The sequence below is a fragment of the Alligator mississippiensis genome, chromosome 8, assembly GCF_030867095.1.
Source record: "Alligator mississippiensis isolate rAllMis1 chromosome 8, rAllMis1, whole genome shotgun sequence".
Classification (NCBI taxonomy): Eukaryota; Metazoa; Chordata; order Crocodylia; family Alligatoridae; genus Alligator; species Alligator mississippiensis.
Genome location: NC_081831.1, coordinates 63,774,564 through 63,801,237, shown reverse-complemented (window position 1 = coordinate 63,801,237; position 26,674 = coordinate 63,774,564). Strand labels below are relative to the sequence as shown.

Sequence of the window (26,674 nt, the reverse complement as noted above, 5' to 3'; positions counted from 1 at the left end):
TCCATTTCAAGGCAGGCAATCAGTTAGCAGGGTTGAAGTTTTGGACTTCAAAAAAGTGAATTTCAACAAGCTCAGGGCAATAGTAGGGGAAGTGATGCAGGACCAGGGACTGAAGGTGAAAGAAGTACACGAAAAGTGGTCATTCCTCAAAGTCACGATCCTTGAAGCACAAAAGAAGCCCATTCCCATGTGAAGGAGAAGTAGCAGAAGGGCTGGGAAGCCCTCTTGAACAAGAAGAAAGAGGCATACAAACAATGGAAGCTGGTGAGCGTCTTGAATACTGAGGTTAGCCTGGGCAACAGTGACCATGAGATCATCATGTTCACTGTCTGCCATAAGGCAGACACATCAACTAGCAGGATTGAAGTCCTGAACTTCAAAAATGCAAATTTCAACAGGTTCAGGGTAATAGTAGGAGAGGTGATGCAGGACCAGGGACAGAAGGCGAACGGAGTGCATGAAGAGTGGTCATTTCTCAAGGACACGATCCTTGAAGCCCAAAAGAAACCCATTCCCATGCAGAGGATAGGTAGCAAAAGGGCTGGCAGGACCTCTTGGCTTAATAGGGATCTCATGGTCCTCTGGTAAAGAGGCATACACACAGTGGAAGCTAGGGACAGTCCCTAAGGAGGACTATACAACAATGGCCCGCACTTGTAGGGAGCAGATTAGAAAGGCTAAGGTGACAACTGAATTTAAACTAGCAACGGAAATCAATGACAATAAAAAGTCCTTCTTTAGGCATGTAGGGAACGGGAGGAAAACAAATGGAAGCATGGGGCCATTGCTTAACAACTCAGGACAGCTGGTTACCGACACTCAGAAGAAAACTGAACTCCTGAATGACTACTTTGCTTTGGTATTCACCAGATTAAGGGGAAAATCATGTTAGACAGGGTACAGAATGGGCATGGTGGGAATGACCTCCTTCCTACTGTTGATGATGAGCTGGTGCATAATGAGTTAGAAAAGTTAGATATTTATAAGTTAGCAGGACCGGACGAACTTCGTCCAAGAGTACTGAAGGAGCTGGCCAAAGTCATCGTGGGACCTCTGGCAAAACTCTTCCAAAACTCGTGGTGCTTGGGGGAGGTCCCTGAAGACTGGAAGAGGGCCAATGTTGTGCCCATCTTCAGGAAGGGGAGGAGAGAGGACCCAAGCAACTATAGGCCAATTAGCCTAACTTCCATCCCAGGGAAAATCCTGGAAAATTTCATCAAGGAGCCTATGTGTGATAGGCTTGCAGAAGGTAGGATTCTGAATGACAGCCAGCATGGCTTTGTCACGGGCAAGTCTTGTCTTGCCCATCTCATCTCCTTCTACAACCAGGTAACTCACTACCTGGATAAGAGGGAGAAGGTCAACACTGTATACTTAGACTTCCAAAAGGTCTTTGATCTGGTATCCCATGACGTTCTCATGGGAAAATTGGAGGATTGTGGGCTTAACTGCTCGACAGGTAGGTGGGTAGGAAGCTGGCTGCGGGGTAGGACCCAGAGAGTTCTAATGAACGGATTTGTGTCATCCTGATGAGAAGTGGCTAGTGGTGTTCCTCAGTGATTGTTGCTTGGTCCAGTACTTTTCAACATCTTTATCGATGATTTGGATGCAGGGGTAAAGAGCTCACTGGCCAAGTTCACGGATGACACCAAGTTATGGGAGGCTGCAGATACAGGTGGACCTAGACAGGTTAGCAAGCTGGGTGGATCGGAACCAGATGAAGTTCAACACCGAGAAGTGTAAAGTGCTCCATCTGGGGACGAACAATCCCCAACATACTTATACCCTTGGTGGCACCAAACTGACTGGCACCGTGACTGAAAGGGACCTAGGGGTAACAATAGACCATAGTATGAATATGATCCGTCAGTGCGATACTGTAGCCAGCAGGCAAACAATACTCTGGCATCCATCAACGGATGCATCTCAAGCAAAACCAAGGAAGTGATTCTTCCATTTTACTCAGCATTGGTGAAACTGCAGCTGGGTTCTGGGCGCTACACTTCAACAAGGATGTAGAAAAGCTTGAGAGAGACCAGAGGAGAGCCACCCATATGATCAGAGACTTGCAAGGCAAGCCATATGAGGAAAGGCTGAGGGACTTAGGACTCTTCAACTTAAAAAAGAGAAGGCTGAAAGAGGACTTGGACTTGGTAGCAGCTTACCACTACATCAGGGAAATACATCAAGGGCTCAGCAAACAACTGTTCACCAAGGCATCCTTGGGAAAAACAGGAGTAATGGCCACAAACTCCTGGAAAACCATTTTAGGCTTAACATTAGGAAAAACTTCCTCACAGTCAGGGTGTCCAAATTCTGGAATAAGCTCCCTTCATAGATGGTGTAATCACCTACCCTGGAAATCTTCAAAAGGAGACTGGATGGTCACCTTGCTGGGGTCACCTGACCCCAGTTGTCTTTCCTCCCGGGGGGGGGGGGGGCGGGGCCTGGAGCCGATGATCTTGCAAGGTCCCTTCCAGTCCTTACAATTTATGAGTCCATGAATATATGTACACGTGCCCTAGCTCTCCATTCTCCGAGTCACTACTGAACTGCTCTGATACTAGAGAATTTCTTTTTTCAGGTCAGCTCAAAGCAATGGTCTTCAATACTTGTGTTGTTAAGACCCCAACATATTTTTGTCAGAGTAGACAAAATTCTTGTCTCTGTTGTTTTTACCTTTAGATTCCCTCTGCGATTTCAATGGGATTGTTATTTTTCACTTCATGCCCTACACTCTGATTTGGGACACCACGTGCTCAGCTTTCAAAATGGGCATGTTTTCCTGAATTAAGGGCCCAAATTACTGTGGGGTGGTACATGCTATTAAACAGGAACTGTGTTTCCTCCTGGAAGTGGCTGAAATGATTCACTTATGCATTTGTTAACTGTAGAGAGGATGGGTCTGATGCACAGCAGTACTGCAAAAGAAATTGGACTTCTGTTTTTCTGGCCCATTAAATTCTTGGCTGACACCAGTTGCCTTTATATTTATTAGAAATATAAAAGGTGAAACATATGGAAAAATATGCATCAATAAGTCTTATCTACCATACTTTACACAGATTTCATAATAAACTTTCAGGCAGAGGTCAGCCCTGGAAAACTGCAGGGCAAGAAAGGAGAGTTACAAACAGGTTAGAATGGATGCTGCTGTTTAACTACGGCCTTGTCCAGATTAGATTAATTGGTTTAGCTTAAACTATTAAACAATTAGTCTAATGAAATGGGTGCAAGCCCACTAATGGAGATGCATTTAAACCAATTTAACCTTTGCTTAGAGCAGTGGAAGTGCACAAGTGCACTGCAAGGCAACCACAACCACCACAGGAGCATTTGTGTGGACACTGAGACAGGATGTGGACCAAGGGCTATGAAAGGGAAGACAAGCAATGTCGAGCAAAGGTGATAGTTCTGCCACAGGCCTACCATAAGGTCTACTATAAGGGGAGGTAGGGGAAGAAGTAGAGGTGTCCTAAGAACTGGACCTTTCTACAAAAAGCATCATACCATACACAGTGAGGAGCCCACTCTTGGTAGAATTGTAGAAAATAAGGGTTGGAAGGGACCTCAGAAGGTCATCTAGTCCAACCCCCTGCTCAAAGCAGGACCAGCCCCAACTATATCACCCTAGTCAAGGCTCCATCTAGTCAATCTTAAAAATCTCCACAACCTCTCTGGGTAGCCTGTTCCACTGCTTTATTACCCTCCTCATGAGAAAGTTTTTTTCCTAATATCTAACCTAAATGTGCCTTGCTGTAATTTGAGACCATTGCTCCTTGTTCTGTCATCTGCCACCACTGAGAACAGTCCAGCTCCATCCTCTCTGTAACCTCCCTTCAGATAGTTGAAGGTTATTAAATCCTCCTTCAGTCTTCTCTTCTCCAGACTTCTGGTTCTTAATGCAGATGCCTCATGTGAAAAAGAAGAAGCAACCTCTGATGCTGCACAGCAAAGAGGAAGATAGGAAGGAGACAATAAAGATCATGCGGACCCTCCAATAGAGACCAAGGACCTCTTTGAAACACCCCAGTCCTAGAGCCAGACCCAGAAGAGATGAGGTGTATTCACCAAGTGCATGTGAAAGGCAATGCCTCACTCCAAAATGAATCAAACACATCTGCGCTCAGGTAGAGATAGAAGGGAGCAGAAGTGATACACCTGCCTCACAGATGAGTTTTCCTTTAGCTGGTGACATTAGGCACCAGGAGGAACCCTTCTTTTCTTGCAAAATATCTTGTTGACCTGAGCCCAGATGTCACTTTTGTCTTCTCTACCCAATTTTCTACCAGATGCTCTTTGATTCTTTCATTGATGTTTCTTTATTCTTCAACCATGATCAAATACCACTCTGTGGTAAATTCGGGTGAGACTATCACCTCAGACAGCTGGGCAGCAAAGATGCCCAGGCAATCCTGAGTTTCTGGGGCTGTGTTATATATCACATAATGATATTTCAACTACAACCATCACTGCTTATAATAAGCTTATCAACAGTGTTCCCATGCTCACAGTCCAGGACCTCAACCACCAGCTCACCTTACAGTTATGGCCTTACAGAAACTCCAAGCAACACATTCCTGCAGCTGCATAGCAGTCCAGAGGAAAACTGTCCAGAAAGGTGGATGAGTTAGTCTAATCCTACTCTTACCACTGCCATTGTAAAGCCAACAATCTCTCTATCTTCCTTTATCAGTGTCCTCGGCTGGAATGTCCTTGCAAGGAACAACCTTTACACTGAAGCCATTGAGAGACTCCTTCCATTCCCTGCCTGCAGACAACAAAGAACCCTCTGCCTACACCCACACACACTCGCCTCCAAGGGTCACAGTCTCTGCAAACAGCTTGCACTTTCCTCAATGGTGAAATGTTTTCATTTTTGTTTTTTTTCAGTCCCTGAAAAAAATACATTTAATGAATTCTGAACACAGACAAAATGCTCTCCATGTGTTTTTGGCACTCAGATTGGACCAACATGGGCATTGTTTTCTGTGTGCAACTCCATTTTAATTCTGTTTTTATTGCATGCAATAAATTATTTAAGATACAAAAGGCTTTATTGTGAAATGGTTGGTACCACAGCACCACCCACCCTTGCCTTGGAAAGGATTTATAGCAGTAACTTATATGCTGCTGTTAATCAGTATTCAAGAGGCACCCACAATAAAGGAAAAAAGAAAGCAACATGCTTTTAAGACACAGTGAACCCATAGGGCATCCCTGAGCCAAAGAGCTGCTTAATGGGGTCTAATTGCTCATGTATCTGAGCTGCTCAGAATCTTCTACCACTCTGCTGACAAAGTTTCCCTCAAGCACTACACAATGCACAGCATGCAGCAATCAAGGTGGAATATTTTCCTCCTTGAGATCCAGCCTAATCACGAAGTATTGCCAGTGACCTTTCAAAAGTGTATTCAGTGGTCATTCTGTGCTGATTGGACAGTAGCTTGATCTTTCCTTGCTGCTGTCCAGATGCCAGTGTATAGGTTCATGACCCAGCTCAGGAAAAAATAGATTGGATCCCCCAACATTGCTGATGGCATTTTAACATCATCATTACAAAGATGGCAGTCAAGGAGAATATCCCATATTTCAGAAGATGCAAGTATCTTTCACTTTCCACAAACAGCCTGCGTTAGCATTTGTGAAATGCCTGTAGTGAACCACCAGCACTTCATAAATTTCATTGATTTTTTCCCAAGGTGGAGAACCTTGCATTTTTTGGTGTTTAGCACCATCAGGTTTTCACCTGCCCATTTTCTGAGCCTGCCTAGGTCGGCCTGGATCACCATCCTATCCTCAGGTGTGGACGCTGTACCCCAAAGTTTGGTGTCATCGGCAAACTCGGCCAGTCCACTTCTGATACCAATGTCTACATCATTAATAAAGGTGTTAAAGAGTATAGGCCTGAGGACAGAGCCTTGGGGGACCCCACTGGTCACAGACCGCCATGATGATTCAGTTCCGTCTATTACCACTCTGTGGGTCCAACCTCGGAGCCAATTCCCCAGCCATTGGACTATAATGTAGCTGAGGCCACAGTTGGTCAATTTTTCCTTGAGGAGATCATGGAACACCAGATCGAAGACTTTTTTAAAATCAAGATATATGACATCAATCTCTTCTCCCTTGTCCAGGTGATATGTCACGTGGTCAAAGAAGGAGATGAGAGTGGTCAGACAAGACCTACCTGCAACAAACCCATGCTGGCTATCCCTAAGGATGTTACCATCAGCCAGCTTGTCAAGAATAGTCTCTTCGATAATTTTTTCCAAGATCTTCCCTGAGATAGAGGTCAGGCTGATAAGCCTGTAGTTCTCCAGATCTACTTTCCTCCCTTTCTTGAAGATAGGCACCACATTAGCCTTCTTCCAACCTTCGGGCACAACACCTGAGCACCACTAGTTCTCGAAGATCTGTGCCAGTAGCAGAGTTATGATGCTTGCCAGCTCTTTAAGTACCCTGGGGTGTAAACTGTTAGGGCCAGCTGACTGGAAGGTGTCCAGCCTGTCAAGGTGTTTCTTCACATGGTCAACATTGATGTAAGGTAAATATTCTCCTTCACCCTGGCCATCCTGTACCATATAGAGCAGGGCTGTCCCTTGGGGCTGCTGAAAAACTGATGCAAAATACCCATTAAGCAGGGGACCTCCCCCAAGCACCACGAGTATTGGAAGAGTTTTGCCAGAGGTCCCACGATGACTTTGGCCAGCTCCTTCAGTACTCTTGGATGAAGTTCATCTGGTCCTGCTAACTTATAAATGTCTAACTTTTCTAACTCATTATGCACCAGCTCAACATCAACAGTAGGAAGGAGGTCATTCCCACCATGCCCATTCTGTACCCTGTCTAACATGATTTTCCCCTTAATCTGGTGAATACCAAAGCAAAGTAGTCATTCAGGAGTTCAGTTTTCTTCTGAGTGTCAGTAACCAGCTGTCCTGAGTTGTTAAGCAATGGCCCCATGCTTCCATTTGTTTTCCTCCTGTTCCCTACATGCCTAAAGAAGGATTTTTTATTGTCCTTGATTTCCATTGCTAGTTTAAATTCAGTTGCCCACAAGATGTCTGGGTAGTTGAAGTCTCCCATGACAACCATGCACTGGGAGCATACAACCTCAGCCAGTTCCTTGGTGAATTCCTGGTCAAGCTCTTGATCCTGATTAAGAGGTCTGCAGTAGACTCCTACCATTATGTCCCCTGTGCCATGTTCACCACAGATTTTAACCCAGAGAGTCTCCAGTCATCCACCCTGGATGCCAACATCAGCTTGCAGGGACGTGTAGCTTTCCTTGACATAAGAGAGCTACACCCCCGCCCCTTTTGTCTACATGATCTCTCCTGTGCAAGGTATAGCCATCTATACCTGTGGCCCAGTTACAGGTAGAGTCCCACCAGGTCTCCATTATCTCTATGAAATCATAGTCATTCTTGTTTAGCAGGAGGACCATTTCCTCCTGTTTATTCCCCAAGCTCCTGGCATTGGTGTACAGGCACATAAGTCTCCCAATGTAGGCCCTAGTCATCCCTACACATCGTTCTGGGGCTGGGGTAGGGAGGAGTTCCCTTAAGTGCCTTAGCCTGCTGGATTTGCAAAAGTTGCTCAGTGGGCTTGCCATGATGGGAATCCCTCCATTCTCTGGCAGGCTTAGTTTAAAGCCCAGTTGAGCAGGTCAGCCATTCTGGCTGAGAAGAGCCTCCTTCGCAGTGCAGTGAGGTGGAGGTCATCTCTTCCCAGCAGACCACTGCCTCTCTCACCAAAGAACGGACTGTGATCATGGAAGCCAAAGCCTTCATGATGACAGCAGCACCGCGTCTTTGGTTAACTACCTCAATCCTCCTCTCCCTCCTCAACCCATAAGCCAAAACCAGGAGAATTGAGGAAAACAGGACCTGCGCCCCCAACCTCCTAAGCCCTGTTCCCAAAGCCCTGTAGCCTCTCATGACCTGGCTGGGATTGCTCCAAACCATATCATTCATGCCCACATGGATAAGGAGCATAGGGTAGTGGTCGGTGGGCCGGATGAGCTTTGCTCCACTTGCTTCACCATGGAAAAATAGCCCTTTTTATAGATATAGAAGAGGTGAGCTGACATGAGATATACATCTCAGCTAGCATCCTGCTGCAGTTCAAGAGCCCATTCACTTCCAATCCCTGAGCTGTAAGTACTTTGAAGTTAGGCTCCTAAATGCCTAAGTTGCTTTTGCAGGGGTGTAGGTTGTAGCCGTGTTGGTCTAAGGACATAGGCAGACAAAGTTCTTTGGGTAAATCCGATATATTTTATTAAACCAACTCAAATGGTTGGAAAAATTCTTAGCAAGCTTTTGGGTTTAAATGAGTTGCTTTTGCAAATGGGAACTCAATACTTTGAAAGTGTTATCCAAGGCATCAAAAGATCTTGGATATGGTGGTGTGATTAAGAGCCAGCATGGAAGACGCCCAGTCTCCACAAAATTAAAAAGACTGCTTGGTATACTAAGGAGACGCTTAGCATTCTGCTTCTTTTTGCTGTTAAATGCACTGAAACACAACTCACCTGAGCCATTCCAACAGAAAACTGATCAGGAAAAGCAATTAAAGGTCAAACCTAGGTTGTTTTCTGGTGGAGATGAAGGTAAGCAAAGCAGATTGCCCCATGCATTCCCAGTTACTGCATTTTTTGATTCTCTCTGAAAAGATTAGAAGCACCAAGTTCATCTGGTAGTTTCCCTCCTTTCCCCCTGTGATAAAATAAAATGTAGACAGTGGAACAGATCTATTGAACATAACTATTGAAGGGAGCTTGTGATTTTCTTAGAAGTAGGGATGGCTCTCTTGCCTGATGATCTTAGTTTCAGAAGAGGTTTATATCATCCCTACCCTGGCAAGATGGAGAAGCTGTCACCAGTGCCCGACCTACCTCAGCTTAGTGTTTCATTTTCACAGCTGATTACATTTCAGATCTTTGCCCTGCTTTAAAATGAAGTATCATAATTGTACCTCATTAATCAATGCCAGTTACTGCCTGCCCTCTGCCCTCTACTTTTTCTCTTGTTGTGTTTTTTCTTCCTAATTCAATTAAGCATAACTAGGCACAGGCTGCTTTTCAGTTTCATTGGTCTCGAAGGATAAATACCAGGCTGATGGCCTAACCTGCTCCCTGTGGTCCCACAGATTTGAGTAGCCCTGGGTTTTTCCTGAAGACCCGGTCTCAGATGTTTCCTTTGTAAATCTCCATCTTGATGCTCTTCAGGGAAAGGTCATGAGGCTGGTTCAATTTCAAAGCCTCATCATCATCATAATATGGTGCTTCTCCCTTGGAAAGCACTTGCATATATTAGCAAATTAATCCTCTCAGCTCCCCTCTGAGACATGAAGCACTGGCCCAGTTTGATGAGAAAACAGCTCCAAGTCTCGCGCCTGTGCTCAGAACAAGCCTGTCTCTCTACAGCTCTCTTATCTCATTTTCAGGCCTTGGCCTGCACCAGATAGTCTCTTCTAAGACAACAAGAAAAGCCAATGAACTTCTATATTTCTATGGTAAGCTTAAATTACAGAGCTGTTGGCATCTGTTTCTCACCAGTATCAGCAACACATTCAATAAGCTAACGGATGTGGCTTTTCCTCCAGTGCTTTCACTGCTCCTTCAATTTAGCATTCCTCCCTTTATAAGCACTCTCGCTGAGAAGTCTGGAAGACCCAGGAAGGGTAAGGAAACCTGGCATCCTTGTTTCAGTGCCTGCAAGAGTTGTATAACTCAAGAGGCTCAAGCTCCACATCCAGGACCAGTTCTCAGCCTTATGCCTCCAGGATCACTACCAGCTGTTATATGAGGCCAGCCTACTCATTCTGTTCATATATATGAACTAAGGCAACCAAGCCTCCAAAAGGCCTGTGTGGAGAGTCTCCCTAAAATGGAAGGCTTCTGCTTCCATTCAGCTTCATCCCTGCTGCTAGAGGATGTACCCCAAGTTCATCCACATTCTTTTGCCGGTGTTTGTGCAATTTTGGCTTTGCCTTAGGAATGGCCAAATCACACAAAACACCAGCAATTAAAATAATATATTTTTTAGAGGAGGAAAAAATTAGTCCTAGCCATTCCTACCCTTTTACCCATTTGTTGCTAAAGATGCTGAACAAAAGATGGAAGTGGATGACAAAACTCTCATTAGCTTCAGTGAGGCCAGAATTTTATTCAGTATTTTTATGAGCAAAAAGTTAATGAGAATTTGTTTGCTCAAAGCTCCTAGTTCTCCCCTGATCTGTAGTATTGAGAAAGCATTTTTGTTTAAATGGCAAAACATATTAAAGAGGTTTAAATACCCCTTCTCTGCAACCCTAGAAAAAAGGATCGAATCACAGGCTAGCAAGAAGTTTGTGGAACAGGATCTTGTTAAAGCATTAGCAGGGCACAACTAGGAAGCATCTTTTTGCTGTGTCCAAGTCAAAGTCACAAAGGCATTTGTACAGCTCCACTCAAGCGCTTCTTCAGAAGTCAAAACCACAGGCAAAGCTTAATGAAATTCAAATAAGCACAAAGATGGATAGCCACATTAGTTGGAAGTCAGGCAGAAGGTAGGGCAGAGAGGTATAATTACCATGGTCTGTGCCCTGAATGCCCCAACTGACTACCCCTCATTACATACACTACTGGGGCCAGGTGTCCATTCATAGCATGTGACAAAGTAGGTTGTTTTGTACAGAAGTCTGGCCTTCTCTGAACCAGTTAAGTCTCCAAAGCAGAGGCATAACTTGAAATCTTGGTGCTCTGGGCAGTGTGGAGTGGGGCAGGGGCTGCTGCAGTTGAGCTGTGGTGACAGTTTGAGCTGGGGGCTGCCATTCTGGCACCTCCTATGAAGTGGCAAGTGGGGCTGGTACCTCTCTCTTGCTTCCCTGATTTTTGCTACTGCTCTGGTGCTACCTTTCCCCGCCTTCTGCCTAATGCATTTAATGCAACATAATACAAAAACAGAAAGCCCCCACTGTAAGTGCAGAAAGGTAGAAATACCAAGAAACAGAAAGGATTGACAGAAAGGAATCAGTCAGAATTATTCCTGACCATAAAATACATCGTCATGAGTGCTACTTCCCTACAAGACTATTAAAATAAAATGGTATTTTTAACAGCTTGTCTTGTTGATATTTTCCAACTGCCTCTATTGCAGCGATCAAGTGCAAATATGACCAATCTATGTGGAGGTGGAAATATTTTGATTCTATGCGCACAAAAGCTTTTAATTGGTTACAAACACACGCTCCAGGGAGCTGGGCAATGGACAACAAAAACATAACAGATGGTGGGATAGCAGAGCATCTGCTAATCCAGTACTGAGCAGTTTCACCTGTAACCAATCATAATGCACATCTAGTGGTCTGTAATTAAAATCAATGATCACTATACACCCCCAAAAAAGCGGATCCTTTCTAAATTTGACTCTCAAACGTCTGCTAAGGAATAAACTATCCAGATCACCATGTGAGCCCTAGATAAACAGGCAAATGCTACTGCAATATGGGTCCTAGGATTGACTTAAAGGTCCCTCTCCAACTTTATTTCTGTTTGATGTGAATCCATAAATGATTCAGTTCTTCTGGTGGCCAGCCAAGGACAGCAGAGGGCAAGCACAACCTAAAAGAATCTTTAATCATGCCCAAAGTGTAGAAAAGGCACAATTTCCTGCACAAGTTCTGCAGGGAGGCGGCACTGGACAGCAAGAGAGAAGCGGGAGAAGCAGAGATTAAATTCACACCCAGATGAAGGTTGACACTTTCCTTTAGCATAATCAATACTCATGAATTTCCAACGGGTGGAATCAGCAATGATAAACCCTCCCCAGGATGCTGGGCATAGAAGACAGAATCTTTTGACAACTGCTCTGGACCCACTAATGTATCAGTTTGTCATCCATGACAGATAATTATATCTCTTTGCAAATGCAATTTCTCTCCTGTAAGGTGAGGATTGTTCTTTTAGTTGGTTTGTTGCATTTTAAAATGATCACAAGGTTTTGCAAAATCCCTAAAGAACAGGAAAGTTACAGGTAGGCTTCCACACAAGCTCCCTGGGGTGTTGGGAACCCTTTTGAACTCAAGAGCTGGTCTTAATGGCAGAGAAATTAAGGCATTTTGCTTTGACTCCAGAGTTGTAAGCCCTGCTTCAGGCTCATACTGAAAGCTACCCCACTTCTTTGACCCAACTGTATGCTGTTAGGTGGTCATTCAGGCTGGGGAGTCGTAAGTGGCTAGAGGTCATTCTAGCCATGTTGCTCTTTTGCATGCCATGGGCTATAGAACCTGCGGGCCTTAACTATGCTAGCCCAATGGGGATAGTCATTATGCTTGAACTACCCTTTGATTTGTACTCAAGCCCTCTTGTTGACAGGCATAGATCATATAACTACAGATCTGCATCGTGTCCCCTAATCAGGAATTGTCCATAGGGATCAAAGCCCGGACCTTAAACACCAGAAGTACTCTACTGTCTGAAGTAAAATTTTCTGTCCTGGCTCAAGTCTATGCACCCTCCAAGCACCGTTTTTGTAATAGCTCTGAAAGTTTGCTGACCCAGGCCAAGGTCTAGATTCCCATAACCTGTTGCTGCTAAGGTCCATCTCCATTTTAGTGTTCCCCTCGTGTACCTGACCATGTTCTAAAACTCAGCCTCTCCCCAGTTCTCTTACAGTATGGCTTGGCTTATTACAATGGACCCTATATCCCACTGACTGTAAAAGGACCCCAGTATCACTTCATGGAATTAGATTCACCTGATTCACTGCCACCACCCACCTTGTGTTACCATGTCTGGATCCAGGGGGTCTGTCCAGATGAGCAGAAAAGTTTGTTTCCCTGGGGAATGCCCGTGCTATACGTGCCAACATACGATGGGATACCCCAGGTGGAGTAGAGGTGGCTAGGGCCAGCAACCGTGCTGGGTCCTGGGGGCCTACAGGAGCTGCAGCCACAGCAGGAAGCCTAGCCGGCAGCTGGAGCATGGCTCTGGCCGGCCAGGCTCATTTTAAGTGGTGCGCAGTGCTGGTAGGTGTGTCACCCCACTTTTTTTGGCATGGGGGTTTGTTTGTTTTTTACTCCTGGATCTCTTGGGGTCAAACCCACCCCCACACACACACAATGCAACATATCAACACAGGGAACGCCTGCACATGCGGTGTGTGGTGCTGCAGATGGGTCTGCAGCACCACGTACTGCATGTCCACGCTCATCTGGACACACCCATGGAGTTTTAGCAACTCATATCCCACTCAGTGAACTTCCCCTTGGACACAGGCGTAAGGGCCACAACCAGACAGCAGAGTGAACACACACAGAACAATGTGGTGCAGTGACAATGCCAAGCATTCCCATGCCAATCAACTGTGTGTTATTTCTGCAGTGTCCTCTCTCTCCTCTCAAGGGTGTATACAGAGCTCTTGCTCCTCTTTGATCAGGATGTCTCTTGCTGTTTGTGAAAGCTTGGGTGGGGAAGAACACCTTTCTATATCCCCTGATCTAGAAGTTCACTAGGAGTACTTTAAAATGCAATTGCTGGCTATGGACAGTGGTAGCATAAAACTGTTTCAAAAGAGGAGCTGCCACCCCTTACGAGCATGTACTAGCTGTTTTGCTGTGGCTGTTTCCTCTGTATGATTCTGTAGGGGCCAAAATGAGCTAAACCACTACAAGTTCTATATTAAATGAAACAGAGTTGAAGATGTTACAGTTTTGCTGCACTTAAATTGCTACTAGAATTTGCACACGTAATTGCCTATTGACTGCATGTTATCACAACTGTGTACAAGTCCCAATTAGTGCAATTGTTTGGTATTCTTCTGTCCTAAAAAATAGATGTGGCCCTTTTAACCAGCTACTAGGCACTGAACAGGAAACCTGAGAAACACCACTCTGCTCTTCTCCTACCCCCAACCCAAGATTCAAGCACACAGCTTTAGCATTTTCTATTCTCAACAACACTGTAAGTTCTACTATTTAAAGTTTAGGATTTACCTAAATACTTGCCTTTTAACTCCTAGCTCTGGCAATTTGCAGACCCCATCAATTCAACAGGAATTGAGATCCAATCTGGAGCACTATTTTGCCTGGGCGGAAAAAGAAGGAATTCTAGTTTGCGCTGACCTCAGCTAGATAGGCCTACAATAAGAAATGTATGCAGCTACAATCAAACCGGCATAACTCCCCACATGGAAATTCTTATTCCAAAATAAGAACATCCACATGAGTAACACCAGTATGATTATGCTACAGTTATGCTGTTAAATTCCACCCCTTGGAGAAAGCTTTTAGACAGCTGGCCAGAGAAGTAAACCCAAAGGTTTTTACGGAGCAAGAATATTCAAAAAATATTACTCATGGGACGTAAGTGCCTCTTCCAACACAAAAAAAAATTCCTTCAACCCATTCCTGTCCTATACTGTGCCTTCTAATCAGCAAAGAAAAATTGCAAAAATAACATGTCATCGGTGCTCTAAAGGAGCTGCGTTAGCACAGGCAGATTCACTATGCTCTCCCTGCTCCTGATAGCAGATGAGCAACTGCTCAAACATTTGTTCATTCTTATTCTGCCATGAAGTCAGAGCAATTTAGCCCTGTTTCTAAATATCTCTGTGCTTGTTTGCCAACAGATGTACAAAAAGGGAATTTTTCATGAACTCAATGAATCTGTTGATGGTACCAAGAGATATGTTCCCCACTTCACAGACAAATGAAATTCCTACTTATTGTCTGCACAATGCAAGTGGAACATGCTCCTAAAAATGAAAGTCTGACTCTTTGGTCCAGCCTCTTGACTGGCTGTTAATTCTGTAGAGCTAATTTAACAGCAAATACTTTAGCTGGGTATAGCAAGTATAGAACTAGCCAAAATCAAGTCGATCTCAGATCGTGCTTTCTGAAATATTTTTCCCATTCCACTCCCCATTTCATTTGATTCTTAAAAGCAACTTTCCCTCTACTCTTCAGCTAAGAGAGGGAAACAAGTCCAATGTACTGAGCACTAGGAAAAGAAAGAGAGAGAGACACCAACACAAAAAACACACCAAGACATTTTAAGATGTTCTCTAGAAACCTGAAGTTTATTCATTAGAATTCAGTGAAAGGAACATTCATTTTAAAACACAGTAAATACATTAAAAAGTTTAAGAACCAGTAGCCATGAGGACAAGAAAGGGGCAAAAAGAAAAGAAAAGTGTGAACTCAACTAAAATATCTAAAAGGGGCAAGGGAGAAACCAACTGCCCTTGAGTGGATCAAGCTGTGCATAGCCTTCAAAGGTTCCAAGTTGTACTGAAATTATTTGTAGAAACATTTGGTTCTGCAACTGGCATCAAGGAGAGCCGAGGAAGACTTGGCCAATGGTTCACTTCTCTGTAAAGGACATATGCATCCCTCTATCCCTAGATTTACCCCAGCTGAGTTTTGTTCATTTATTTGCTGCTAGATGAGATAGAAGTGTGGAGGATGCAAGGAAGAGGAACAAGTGACTTGGCACCTTGCTGGAATGTTAAAGAAAAGAGGGCACTCGATGATGCTTTGGAAGGAACTATCCTGCACTAGCAGGGAGACTATTTGGATACATTGATGGGTCTTCTCCTTCCCTAACTTGCAGGAGAATACAGCAGTGCAGAGCAGAGTGATCTCAGCAAACACTTAACTGCATGAGATTACATAGCTTCAAAATTAAGTTCAGGGAATGTTAAAATGAAGTGTTGGTCAAAACACCCCAGGAATGTTTGCAAATTAGATTTCCGCCCACTTTGCAATTCAGAAACAGAAGCAAAATCCATTTAAGAAAAAAAAAATTAAAAGGAACACTGTCTGCTTAAGGAGTCATTTAATTAAAAGACATCAAAAAACCCTCATGCACAGCAAGCATCTGTGGCTGAATCACAGCTTTCCCTTTTTCATAATTTAGCTTTCACCACTTCATCTTTTGCACTCAGCTTGGAGACTGAACAGAAGTGAGTCAATTTCACTTCCTGTTTGAAAGCTCACTTCACTTTCTGATCCTCATACACCATTCTGCTGCTATTGAGAGTGGGTTTCCAAAACCTGACAGGGATGCACTTATGAACAACCTCAATTAAAACAAAAAAACTACAGTTCCCTACAATGCATCAGGAACTATATTTCAGGCCCTAACTTATGGCAGTGCTCCTTTAAACTAAGAGCAGCCACTAAGTGAAAGATTCTGGGGCTCTTAAAATGAACAGCATAGTTACCATAATTAGGGACCTACTTAAATCACAGGGAGACTAAGGGTTTTTCACGGTCCACACCTGGCACGGAGAACCAATTTTGCACATTTCAGTGGTTCCACCCCTTGGTGCTGATTGGCAGAGGGCCTGGGGGAGTGGGGAGGGACGAGGGGGTGACTGCCATCTTGATTACTGGCTGCCCTTTGTCATCCCGTCCTTTGGCACTGACTGGCAAAAAGGTGCCAGCAGGGAGGGAGAGACAATGGGGCAGCTGTCATGGTACCCCACCAGCCGGCACTTGCTCTCCCAGCAGCAAGGACCGCTGGCTTCCACTTGAGAGACAGCATTTTATTTTTAATTTTTTTGTTGTTGTTTTCACATATTCCATGAAATCCATGAAACTGCGAATGAAGTGGGCCCCTAACTATAATTGGTGAAGGTTTTCCTAGAACAGTGTTGAGAAGACAGCAGACCTCTGGGGCTGTTAAGGTATGAGACTAGTGCAGGAGTTGATAGAGCAGAAGCAGAAGTCAGGAAATCCCTCTAGTCCAATTTTGATTGGAGACCAGATGAAAGAGGCTACCCTATAGCGACAGGGAACAGGAAAAACTTCTTGCACTAGGTAACAAACAGGCAGCAAAGATTGTTGCTCCTGATGGGCTAAAGCAGGGCTGGCAATACCCTTGTAGCTCAGCCCGGCAGGGAGGACAGGACTGTGTAGATGCAGCAGCTACTGCCTCCTTCACTTCCTCTTCTAGTAGTAGCAGCTTCGCTCCAGTGAGGAAAAGACCCACCTACTCTATTCTGTGGGTTTCTCTCTTCTCCAGTAAACCAGCTGGCAGCTAGCTACCCCATCATGCCCTTTCCCAAGGGGAGAGGGCCGCAGGCAGCAGTAGTACACTGATGGCATCTGACTAGGGCCCCAGGTGAATATTCAAAATCCCAAGACTGACTCAACTGAAACCAGACTTTTGGTAGGAGCTTTTCCCAACAGTTTCAATTAAAATATCACAGGGCAACAAAGAACATGATTTCCACTCCAAGACAGGCAGTTACTTAATAAAATTCCCTTTCAGAAATCAGATATAAAAGGGTTCAAACAGAAACAAAACCCACATACACAAAAACAAACCCCCCTGATTTCTAAATTTAAAAAAATAGTCAACAATACTCTTGGAAAGTGATCAATACAGTCCACAAACTCAGATTCAAAACAAAACTAAGACAGCACTTGACAAGAGTGACAAACCAGTATTAAACAAACATTTTAGTAGTACCCACAGAAGGTGTGTGGGGGGGTTGGCAGGCTTCTGATCTTCAGAATAAGCCCTCAGTATAAAGTTGAATAGCACATGACACAAGGATTTTAGAAGCAAGATGGTTTCTTCATTGCACAGGTGGTGGCAGTGGTAGCAGCAGCATTTGCTTTTTCTCCATCGAAACTGTAAACCACACCATTTTAACATAAAATACACAAGTAAAACAACAGTCCATAAAATTTCTCCATGAATATAAAATGCAAAACTATACAAAAATAGATAAAATTGACCATTTTCATATGCATATAAAAACGCAATACAGCACAACTTGGTAGTCTGACCTGAATGTCAGTGGTTTAAAACTGCCATAGTTAGCCATGTGATAGCAAAACATTTTGTGCAAGTGCCACTGCTTGGTACAATCCTGCTATTTTTAATGCCTTGGACAGACAATTCCTGACTTCTGACAGTTGATGACCGGCTCAGTAGACCCTACTCTTACTAAAATCTAAACTGATACTTAGCAACTTGGTGCCAAAACGTGACTCCACATTTAACCAGATAAAGACGAGATGACTTGATTCTGCAATGTGTTGAATGCTAACAGCTCTAACAGAAAAGACAGAGCGCTCCTACTAAGTTGTATTTTATATGGAACCCAGGTCGACAGTTCTGGCCAAAGGGCTTAATTCAAACTGGTAAATGCTGTAGGTTTAAGAGCCCACACCAGAAACCCAAGCCTCGGAAGAGCTTTTGGGGATGTTGCAGACCCTATGCATAGAAAAGCAGATGCATCCGCAGGGTCCATCCCTCCAATTTGACATGCATTTGGCCAATATTAACTGGATTAAAAAATCCTTAAGTGTTTAAGTCTTACTTTTAAAGAGAGGCTACTATGGCTGGTAAGTGATCAATTATACTACCAATTAATTAAGAGTAAGAGATGATTCTCAATCTACCTCATCATGCCAAGATCTCTTTTCTCATGGAAGTGGGAAGGAGGAAGAAAGGAAAAGGGTAAATTGGGGGATGGGGAGAGAGATTTGTAATAGGACCACCAACTGCTTCAACTCTGCAGTTAGAGAGGTCTCCCTCAGGAAAATGGCAAGACCCACCAGCTCATACCCATAGTCTGCTCTGACACTGAATGAAGTCAGGAGCAGAAGCATACTCTGAAAACCTGTAGCAGGCTCCCACGCCCACAATGAAATAGGTGATCTTGAGATTCCATAATGGATTTAATTCCTCTCACTTTTACAGCAGAACTTAAAGGGTTATTAAGGAAATACGTCAGAATTTGAAACTGAGTTCAGAAATGCCATTTGCTTTATAAACAAGCACTTAAGAAATTGTTGCTTGTCACTTCAACCCACCACAAGCTTTTTTACCTTCAAATAAAATCTATGACCCTTTTTACGATTTTAGTAGAAACATCAAAAAGTGTATCATCATTATGGAAGACCTGGTCTTATTTATCCCTTGATGGACAAAAATTTTAGTAGCATTAGGAGATCTCATTGTGTAACACCTTCTTCCCAATTTGAATTAAACAAAACGTACTTTTCTTTTATCTTTGGGCTCATGGAGCAGAATATTTCAATAATCCTCCAAATTAATTAACACTTGCATATTTCAGAAATGTGTAACTTTTGTCAATGTCACGTATTTTCTCTGTTAAAGAGTCTAAATCACAGTAAGAAGAAAACCTTTGGTATGAAGTCAGATTATCAAGTCCTAACTGTATTGCTTTCACACATTAGTGTATTGAAACCGCTTGCATTAAGTCTTTCCATTACATACCTACAACCAAAATGCTTATTAGAGACATGCATCTGTAACTGAACATTCTTTTTAGCACTGAGACGCTTTAATGTTTCACCCAAACCTTGGCAAAGGCCACATCATTGAGAAACAAAAACACAAAACAAAACCCCATCCCCACAAGATGCCTTTGGTGACATGCTCAAAAAAAGAATTCAGTAAGAGGCTGTTGCTTTAACCAAGACAAAAAGGTGACTATTGGGAATGCTTGCCTGTATTCTCTTTGCTCTTGTCAGCAGAAATTTATTTGTGACCTACAGCAGGTGAAGAAGTGGATCAGATCTATGAAGTTAGGGTCTGGTTTGGAATGTGCCCCAAATTTAACTGTTGGAGTTAGTGCCATTTCTACTTGAGATTCTGGTGATTGATATGCTAGGCCCTGATTTAGGACAACTTAAAGGCTGCCTTCAATTGGATTTTATTCCCAGTTCAGAAAAGGAATGCGCCTGAAGCCAAGGTCGCTCCCTTTGCTATTTCTTTGCCTTTTCACGTAAGACTGTCAGATTGTAAAGCACCAAGGACACTGATTTAGTGCAGTAACGAATAAGCTCTCAGTTACAGATGACCAGTTTAAGGACATCAGCAAATGAATTAATTATTGCAAGATATAAAAGAGAAGAGGCTTTGCTGTACCAGTGTGAATACTCTTGTCCTGTAGAAAGCCAAAGAAGAAAGCTAAACAGAGAGTTGGCCTTCATACAGTAAATTCCTGCACCTTTTAACCTGGCAGTAATAATATGTCTGCCCATACTCTCAGGGTTGAATTTGTCCCATGCAATCTTGTTTATTACAGTGCGGTTGTATAGTTGTGCAGTGTGCACTGAAGAATGGGACACAATGGGTCCTAGAGGGTAACACTCAGCAGTGCAACCAACACGGTAACACTGAAGAATTAAGATATAATACAGCATATAAATACAGAACTAGGTGTTCTCTGTTCTTAGCTGCTTTTTTTTTTTTTTGAAGTGAAGAGCCAAACAAAGAGCATGGCTATTGTTCTGTCCTTCAATGCTCCTTCACATATGCACAGCAGCAGCCCCATGAAGGTGTCTTTTCCATATGACATATTAGACCCTCACGTGCCTCTTTCACCAGGGAGTCTGTATTTCATGCCTAACTACTAGTACCAATGCAATGATTGCAGAGATGTTCTCAGCTGTTCGCTAAGCCAGTGAAGAGTACAACTCTAAATCAGTATGGGACTGACTTATAGCCCAGGTAGGAAGAAACATTAAGACCCAGTCTACACTGCAATTCAGAACCCTGGTTGTAATTAGGTTATGGGCCAGAAGAACTGTAGCCAGGTTATACATTCTGACCAGCATCTATACAGGGCTTGAAAATGGGTATCAGATGAAGTTGGTACACAAGAGAAGTGACAGCTGTGTAACTTCACTATTCAGATCCTCCAAAAGATTTTGCAAAAGCCTCCAGGCAAAGGAAGACCCAATTTAAAAAACTGCAGTTATTTTTAAGCCATTAAAGAAAGTATTTTTGCATGACAGAAGCAGAAAAGGGCATTTTTAAATGCTCTGCAGTTCACCATTAACCAAATTAAGTCAAAGCATGTAACACTGATAGAAGCATAGGGACACTTAGCAAGTCAGTTAGGAAGAAGAGAAATCTATTTTAAGAAACCAAAATCATGTAATTCAAGACTGACAAGGACACAGAAGACTCCTTGGAGTCTGTGCTCCAAGAGCCTGAAGCAGGTGCCTCAGATAGCTCTCTCATCCATGCAACCAAAGACCTCCTCAGAGCAAAGTGCATCTCTCCACAGCTTGCTTTCATTCCTCAACCTTTCCTGCAAGGTGTAGGAGCAAAAAACCTAGAAAAACAACAGATGAAGAAGAGTGGCAGTATATCCAGCTTTTTCATTTCCTCCAGGTGTGAGGAAGAGAAATTCTGAAGCCTAATTTAGGCTGTGTTACACCTCGTATTCCAATTAACAGAATACTCTCCTTGTATGCATTTATGCAAGAAAATAAAAATCCCTAACACAAAACTTCCTTTTGAAGAAAAGTAACAGCATCTGCAACTAAACAGCTACAGGCATGAGTCAATTTAGCTTATTTAAAAAAACAAATATTCACGTTAAGGTGGGGGAGAGGAGGCTGGGGCGGGGAATGCACACAGGGAAGGTTCTACTCTATGAAGTGTGATCACTTCAAAAGAAATAAATGGGTGAACATTTTGTTCTTAAAGGGACATCATCAACATGAAATCTAGTCAATAAAAAAGTAGAGCTGGCTGAAAAATCAAAGCTCCTCACAGCAGAGGGAGCTGGAGTGAAGGGGTGGAGGATTTTTTTTAAACCAAAATGAAAACATTTACAGGAACACTCTCATTTCGGCTGAAATTCCCTTCGCCTCCCGTACTTTCCTTTCTCCACTGGAAAGGAGCAGGAAAGGAAATCAAAACTTGCCAAAAGAATTCCAATTCCCCCCCAACCCTATTCTTTTAATGGACATTTTCAGAGAATTTATTTCCCTTTTCTTGACTATCGCCAATTAAGTCATTCTAGGTCTCTGAAGTAAGTCCCAGGATGATCTGTGATTTTACCACCACATCTACCTATTTTTCCTCTCTCATCCTTATCTCTGCATGTCACATAAACAGAGAGAAATGACTCTACAGTGGATAAAACTGAGAGAATATCAAGTGCTGTCCAATGCACAAAGCAAATAAATGACGAAAATATTATTTATTACTCATCTTTCTTACTTTTCTGTTAAAGCAGCTTCATATTTTAAAGAAAATTCAGGGGAAAAAAAGCTTTGATTTTTAGAAGCTGATGGTGTCCCTTTAATTAAAAGCTGCCAAAAACTAGCCTGATGTACTAAAGATTTGTCTGCTTCCAGATTTTTATTCCAGCAGTGACAGTGTTATGTACTGAGACTAGTATGCATTCTGCATTGTGTATTATATTCAACCGAAGAGTGGTACATGCTGAACCAGGGCGTCTCAGTGGTAGTCTAGGAATCTAGGAGCTTGCTTGTACAAAACACACATAAAGCACCCAAAGCCGTGCAGAGTGCTAGCAGCACTGTCACTTTGCTGCACCCTACTTCAGCCGCAAGAGAAAAGAGTTCATCTTTGTCGGCCCAATTCTAAATTAAAAATCACTCCTGGAAGTTTGCCTTCTCCCTCCCTGAAAAGTGAACCCTAAACCCTACCCCCCTCACCCCTGTGTTGTTGGCTATTTGGCTACCGTTACATTCACTGAAGTGCTTTTACAGCTAATGGGCAGCGGGTTCCCATGCGAAGCTCTCCCTTTCAGCAGGTCGGCACTAGGGCTTCCATAATGCTCAGCAAAGCAGGCTGGGAGTTTTAAGGTCTCAGCGTTGTCATCGTGAAGCTGGGGTATTCCTTGAGTAACACCAACAGGTTTGCACTTTGCTGGTTTCTCAGGGGACTGAGTGAAACTGAAGCTCTGAGGTAAGTCAGTCCCTTTTTCTCCCAAAGGTAACACAAGAGCAAGCTTTTTGGCCATGTTTTCCCCATGGTACCTATAGGAGCTAGACACGACTTGGGACTGTCTCGTATCAATCTGCAGAGGTAAACTGGATGGCCTGACCATGTGTCTGGGGGACTGAAGCATTGGGTTATTGGGTTCCATATCCTGGGGCCTCCTGTCCAGAGTCTCCAAGGCATTGCTCCGTGCAAGGGACACAAATGGAGAATCCACTTCCGACTGCTCAGATGTATCCCAGTTGCTTTCTACGACAGCTGGAGCACAGCCCCATTCTGTCACCGCTCCAGAGGAACACTCAGCATTGTACTGCACACACTGCAAAGCTGGCCACGCCAGAACACCATCAGCTTCTCTTCCATCTGAAGGAGAGGGAGGAGTGCTCTCCTTGCTTCTGCTCAGCAGGGATCCATCAAAGTCCTTTTTGCTGCTGTCCCTTTTAGACCAGAGCTGACAAGGCTTAAGGCCATTTTTGGAGAGTTGCAAGTCTGCAAGTTCAAACTCCAAGCTCTCAGTGTCAAGCGACCTGCTCCTTCTGTTGACGGAGAGAGGTGCTGGCATGGAAGGGCTCAATCCATGAAGGCGCAGGTGACGGGGAAGGCTGGCTACTCCCCAGTTGCAGCTCTGGAAAGAGCTGTGGGGATACCCTGGGAACATTCTCTCGTCACATTCAGCAAAGGACTCCTTCTGCACATAGCTGTCATCAAAGGCCTCAAAGGATGCAGCAATGTCCTCATCTGTGTTCATCTCCAGGTGCTGCTCACATTCCCCCTCACCTTCCTGCTCCACATCGACAATATCAAAAGTGACCATGGTTGGAAGGACAGGAAGGTTCTGAGTGAAGGAAGAACCAGAGTCAGAGCTACCAAGACTTTCAGAAAGGCTAGAAAACAGAGTCCCGCTGCTGGTGAACTCCACCAGAGCTTGAGAAAAGTTAACAGCATGCTCAGGTTCACATTCACTTTCTGTCTGGGGCTCTCTGGGGCTATTTTCCACACCACTGTGGTTCTCATTTTGCAAGCAACCATCATGGTCATGTGTTCTGTAGCTGGGGTAGGTCACCGTTTTGGCTGGGGCTAATCCACTGTGGACAAGTCCTCCAAACACTGTATGATCCAGATCAGAATCAAACACAGAATTGTTTTTCATGAGCTCAATAAGGCAACTTCCTTGTGCTTTTTGGCCATTGCAAAACTTCTCTGGATATAGTGTCCCTTGAAAATCCCTCCACTCTGAATTTTCAAGTCTGGACAGAGAAACCCCACTGTTTACACTTCTGTTTGAGGCTTGAGGACCAACTTGTTCACTTCCAAGGCAACTCTGATTTTTGCCAATTAAGTTGGCTGCTCTAGTTTTACATTCAATATATTGCTTTTCCCTGGCACATTTATCTTTGCTTGGAACATCCAGGCGTTTCAAGACCGGTTCCCTCTGCAGCTCCCAATACAACAGCTGTTTCTGAATGGCAGCCAGCCTCTCTTCCTCAGTTTCCATCACTCTGTTTTTCTGCCCTGCCAGTTGCATCAGGTTCTTCTCAGCAGGGAGAGTGAAGTCCAAGAAGCAGCTGAAGATGTCTGGATGAGATGCTTTGCCCTCGAATAAGGATTCATCCCCCTGGGAGGGGCTCATCAAGGTGTCATCAGGCTCATAAAACTCATAAAGTGCATCACCGCTATAACTGTCTCTTGGGAGACGGTCCTTCTTGCCTTCACCAAGCCCATCCCCAGCTTCATCCTCTGGACCAGGTGTGGTAGAGTCATAATAACCCTCATCGCTATTAGGGGCAGATTCTTGCTGGTCACTCTGTGGTGTTAAGAGCTCTACGTCATCTACCACCCCACCAGTGTATGGGTGGGCTCCCTCCATGCACAAGCCATGAGCTTCCAGCTTGCTATTCACTCCCTGTGGCTCATGACTGTTCATGAGATGAGGAAGACTGGCTTCATAGCTACTGTCCACCTCAGTGGTTCCTTCCCACATCTGATGGAGGTACTCCTCTATCTCCTCAGGCATGGCCATCTCCTCCCCTCCTCCCTGGTACGTGACAAGACATGAACTCCTCTTGGCAGCATCTCTGCTGCGCTCCACAGAGATTGTGCTCTCAGCAATGCTCTCAATATCTGGCTCAGCAATGATGTCTCCACACCCAGTGAGTGAATCGAAACTTTTAAGGGAAGTGACATCCCCAAACATCAAGCTGAGCTGATCTCCTGAGTGTTCAGATGGGGGATCATTTTCTATGTAATCTGAATGGAGGACATCAGGAAGGCTGCTGTAGCCTGGCTCTGCACAAACAATAGCCTCTACCTCAGATTTCATATCTAGAACACAGTCTTTGCTCACAGGCGCTACTGCTCCATTGCCTTCCAAGCTACATTTCTCAGCTACCAGCCACTCTGACTCAGTGGCTTCTCTAAGGCTGGATGACAGGCAACAGTTTCCAACCAAGTTTCCAGTGCATGCTGCAGAAAGAGGATCTCCCCTTGAACTCTCCACCTCAGAGGCTCGCTGGGGTTCAGCCCCTGTTCCTCGTGTTTTGCTAGTTTGCTCTCCATCTCTAACCTCTCCAACCCACTCATGCGGCCCCGCCTTTTCAGGCTCAGCAGTTTTGTTCTTTCTGTGTCGCCGGATACTGTTAAAAAGCCCCTTCAGTCCTTTCTTGGGCCTAGGCAAAGACAACGATTTGTCCCCGTTGGACTTCTTCTCAAAACCTTCTGTGCTCCCTGGTGGAGAGCTCTCCCGCCTGCTGAAATCAAACCTGAAGCTGGCATCTATTGCTGTATGAGCACTTTGAGAGCTCGGCAGCTGGCACGGGTGTGAGTTTGTGCCCCCATTCAAGGGACCCTCCAAATGCCCCCCTCTGCCATCTTCACATGCAACATCGCTGATCCCGTCATGCGTCTTACTCTTACTGAGACCCTTTTTGGAAGCTCCCTTCCCTTGGCCTTTGGTTTTTCCTCCAAAGAAGCTTGGTAGGGTGCATATGCTCCTCTTCCCCCCAAACAGCTTGAAAGCAGTCTTTTTCAGCTTGCCAGGGGGCGCTTGCTGCTGCTGTTGTTCCTGAGCTGCAGCAGAAGCATCGCTCCGCTCAGACAGACAGTCAGCTGCTCCATTCTCCTCCTGCTGCAGGGGGTCACCTCCCTCAAGGTGCCTACAGACCACAGATGGAGTGCTGGTTCTGCCTGCCTCCTCTGTGCAGCTTGTTTCCATGGCAGCTGTTAGGCCCAGGTGTATTTAGCTGAAAACCAAGACCCTGACAGCAGAATCTTCTTCAGAGCATGTGGACCAAAGCATGGTAATTGATCTAAAGTGAAGAGACAGAGAGAGAGAGAAGAGAAACACAAAATCAGTGCTTGGCTTGGAAATATTCTGAATAGATGCAACAAGAGCTTAGGCACATTCACAACAAGAGCTGAAACACTAACTAGTGAGACCACCGCAACCGACTTTGTATATTAGTTCCTTTTGTTCTTACTCCTCGGATGAATATAATGGCAATGATGACTGCTGGGATGCTAGCGTGGTAAGCCTCCGTTTCATCCATACCACAGCAGTAGTGTCTCTTCAGTTTGAACAGCTGTGAGATGGTATTTGGCATATAAGAAGGTTTGCACTCTCCGATTCATTCACCTTGCTTCCAGGCTCCAAGCTGTCAGCCAGGCCTAGTTGGAAGGTGGGTGGGTGGGAGTGTGTCCATATGTGAATACACATGTATTCATCTCCACAAAGAAGTGGACTGACTCTCCAGACTCATTTCACCATGAAAAATGTTCCAGTATCCTCTGGCTGTACCTTTTATTAAATATTTACACAATGAACCAAATCAATAAGCAATCCTTAACAATTATGCTGCACATCTGAGTAAAGGGAACATTTTTTGTACTAGATTTCAGTTGTTTCTAAAACATCTTTCAGAAGAGTGAAAATTGTATTAA

The 26,674-nt window shown here is 44.2% G+C and overlaps 1 protein-coding gene across 2 annotated transcripts in view; it reads right to left on the bottom strand.

Moving 5' to 3' along the window:
* AMER1 (APC membrane recruitment protein 1) overlaps positions 1-26,674 on the bottom strand; it is an 85,614-nt gene that overhangs the window by 46,608 nt on the left and 12,332 nt on the right. Inside the window, exon 2 of one of the 2 annotated variants that reach the window (XM_059732785.1) lies at positions 15,037-26,043. The exons of the other annotated variant lie outside the window; for it this stretch is intronic. Coding sequence (XP_059588768.1) covers positions 22,467-25,949 — 3,483 coding nt within the window. The 5' untranslated portion in view covers positions 25,950-26,043 and the 3' untranslated portion in view covers positions 15,037-22,466. Of the gene's footprint in view, positions 1-15,036; positions 26,044-26,674 lie in introns of those variants that run through there. 2 annotated transcript variants of the gene reach the window in all.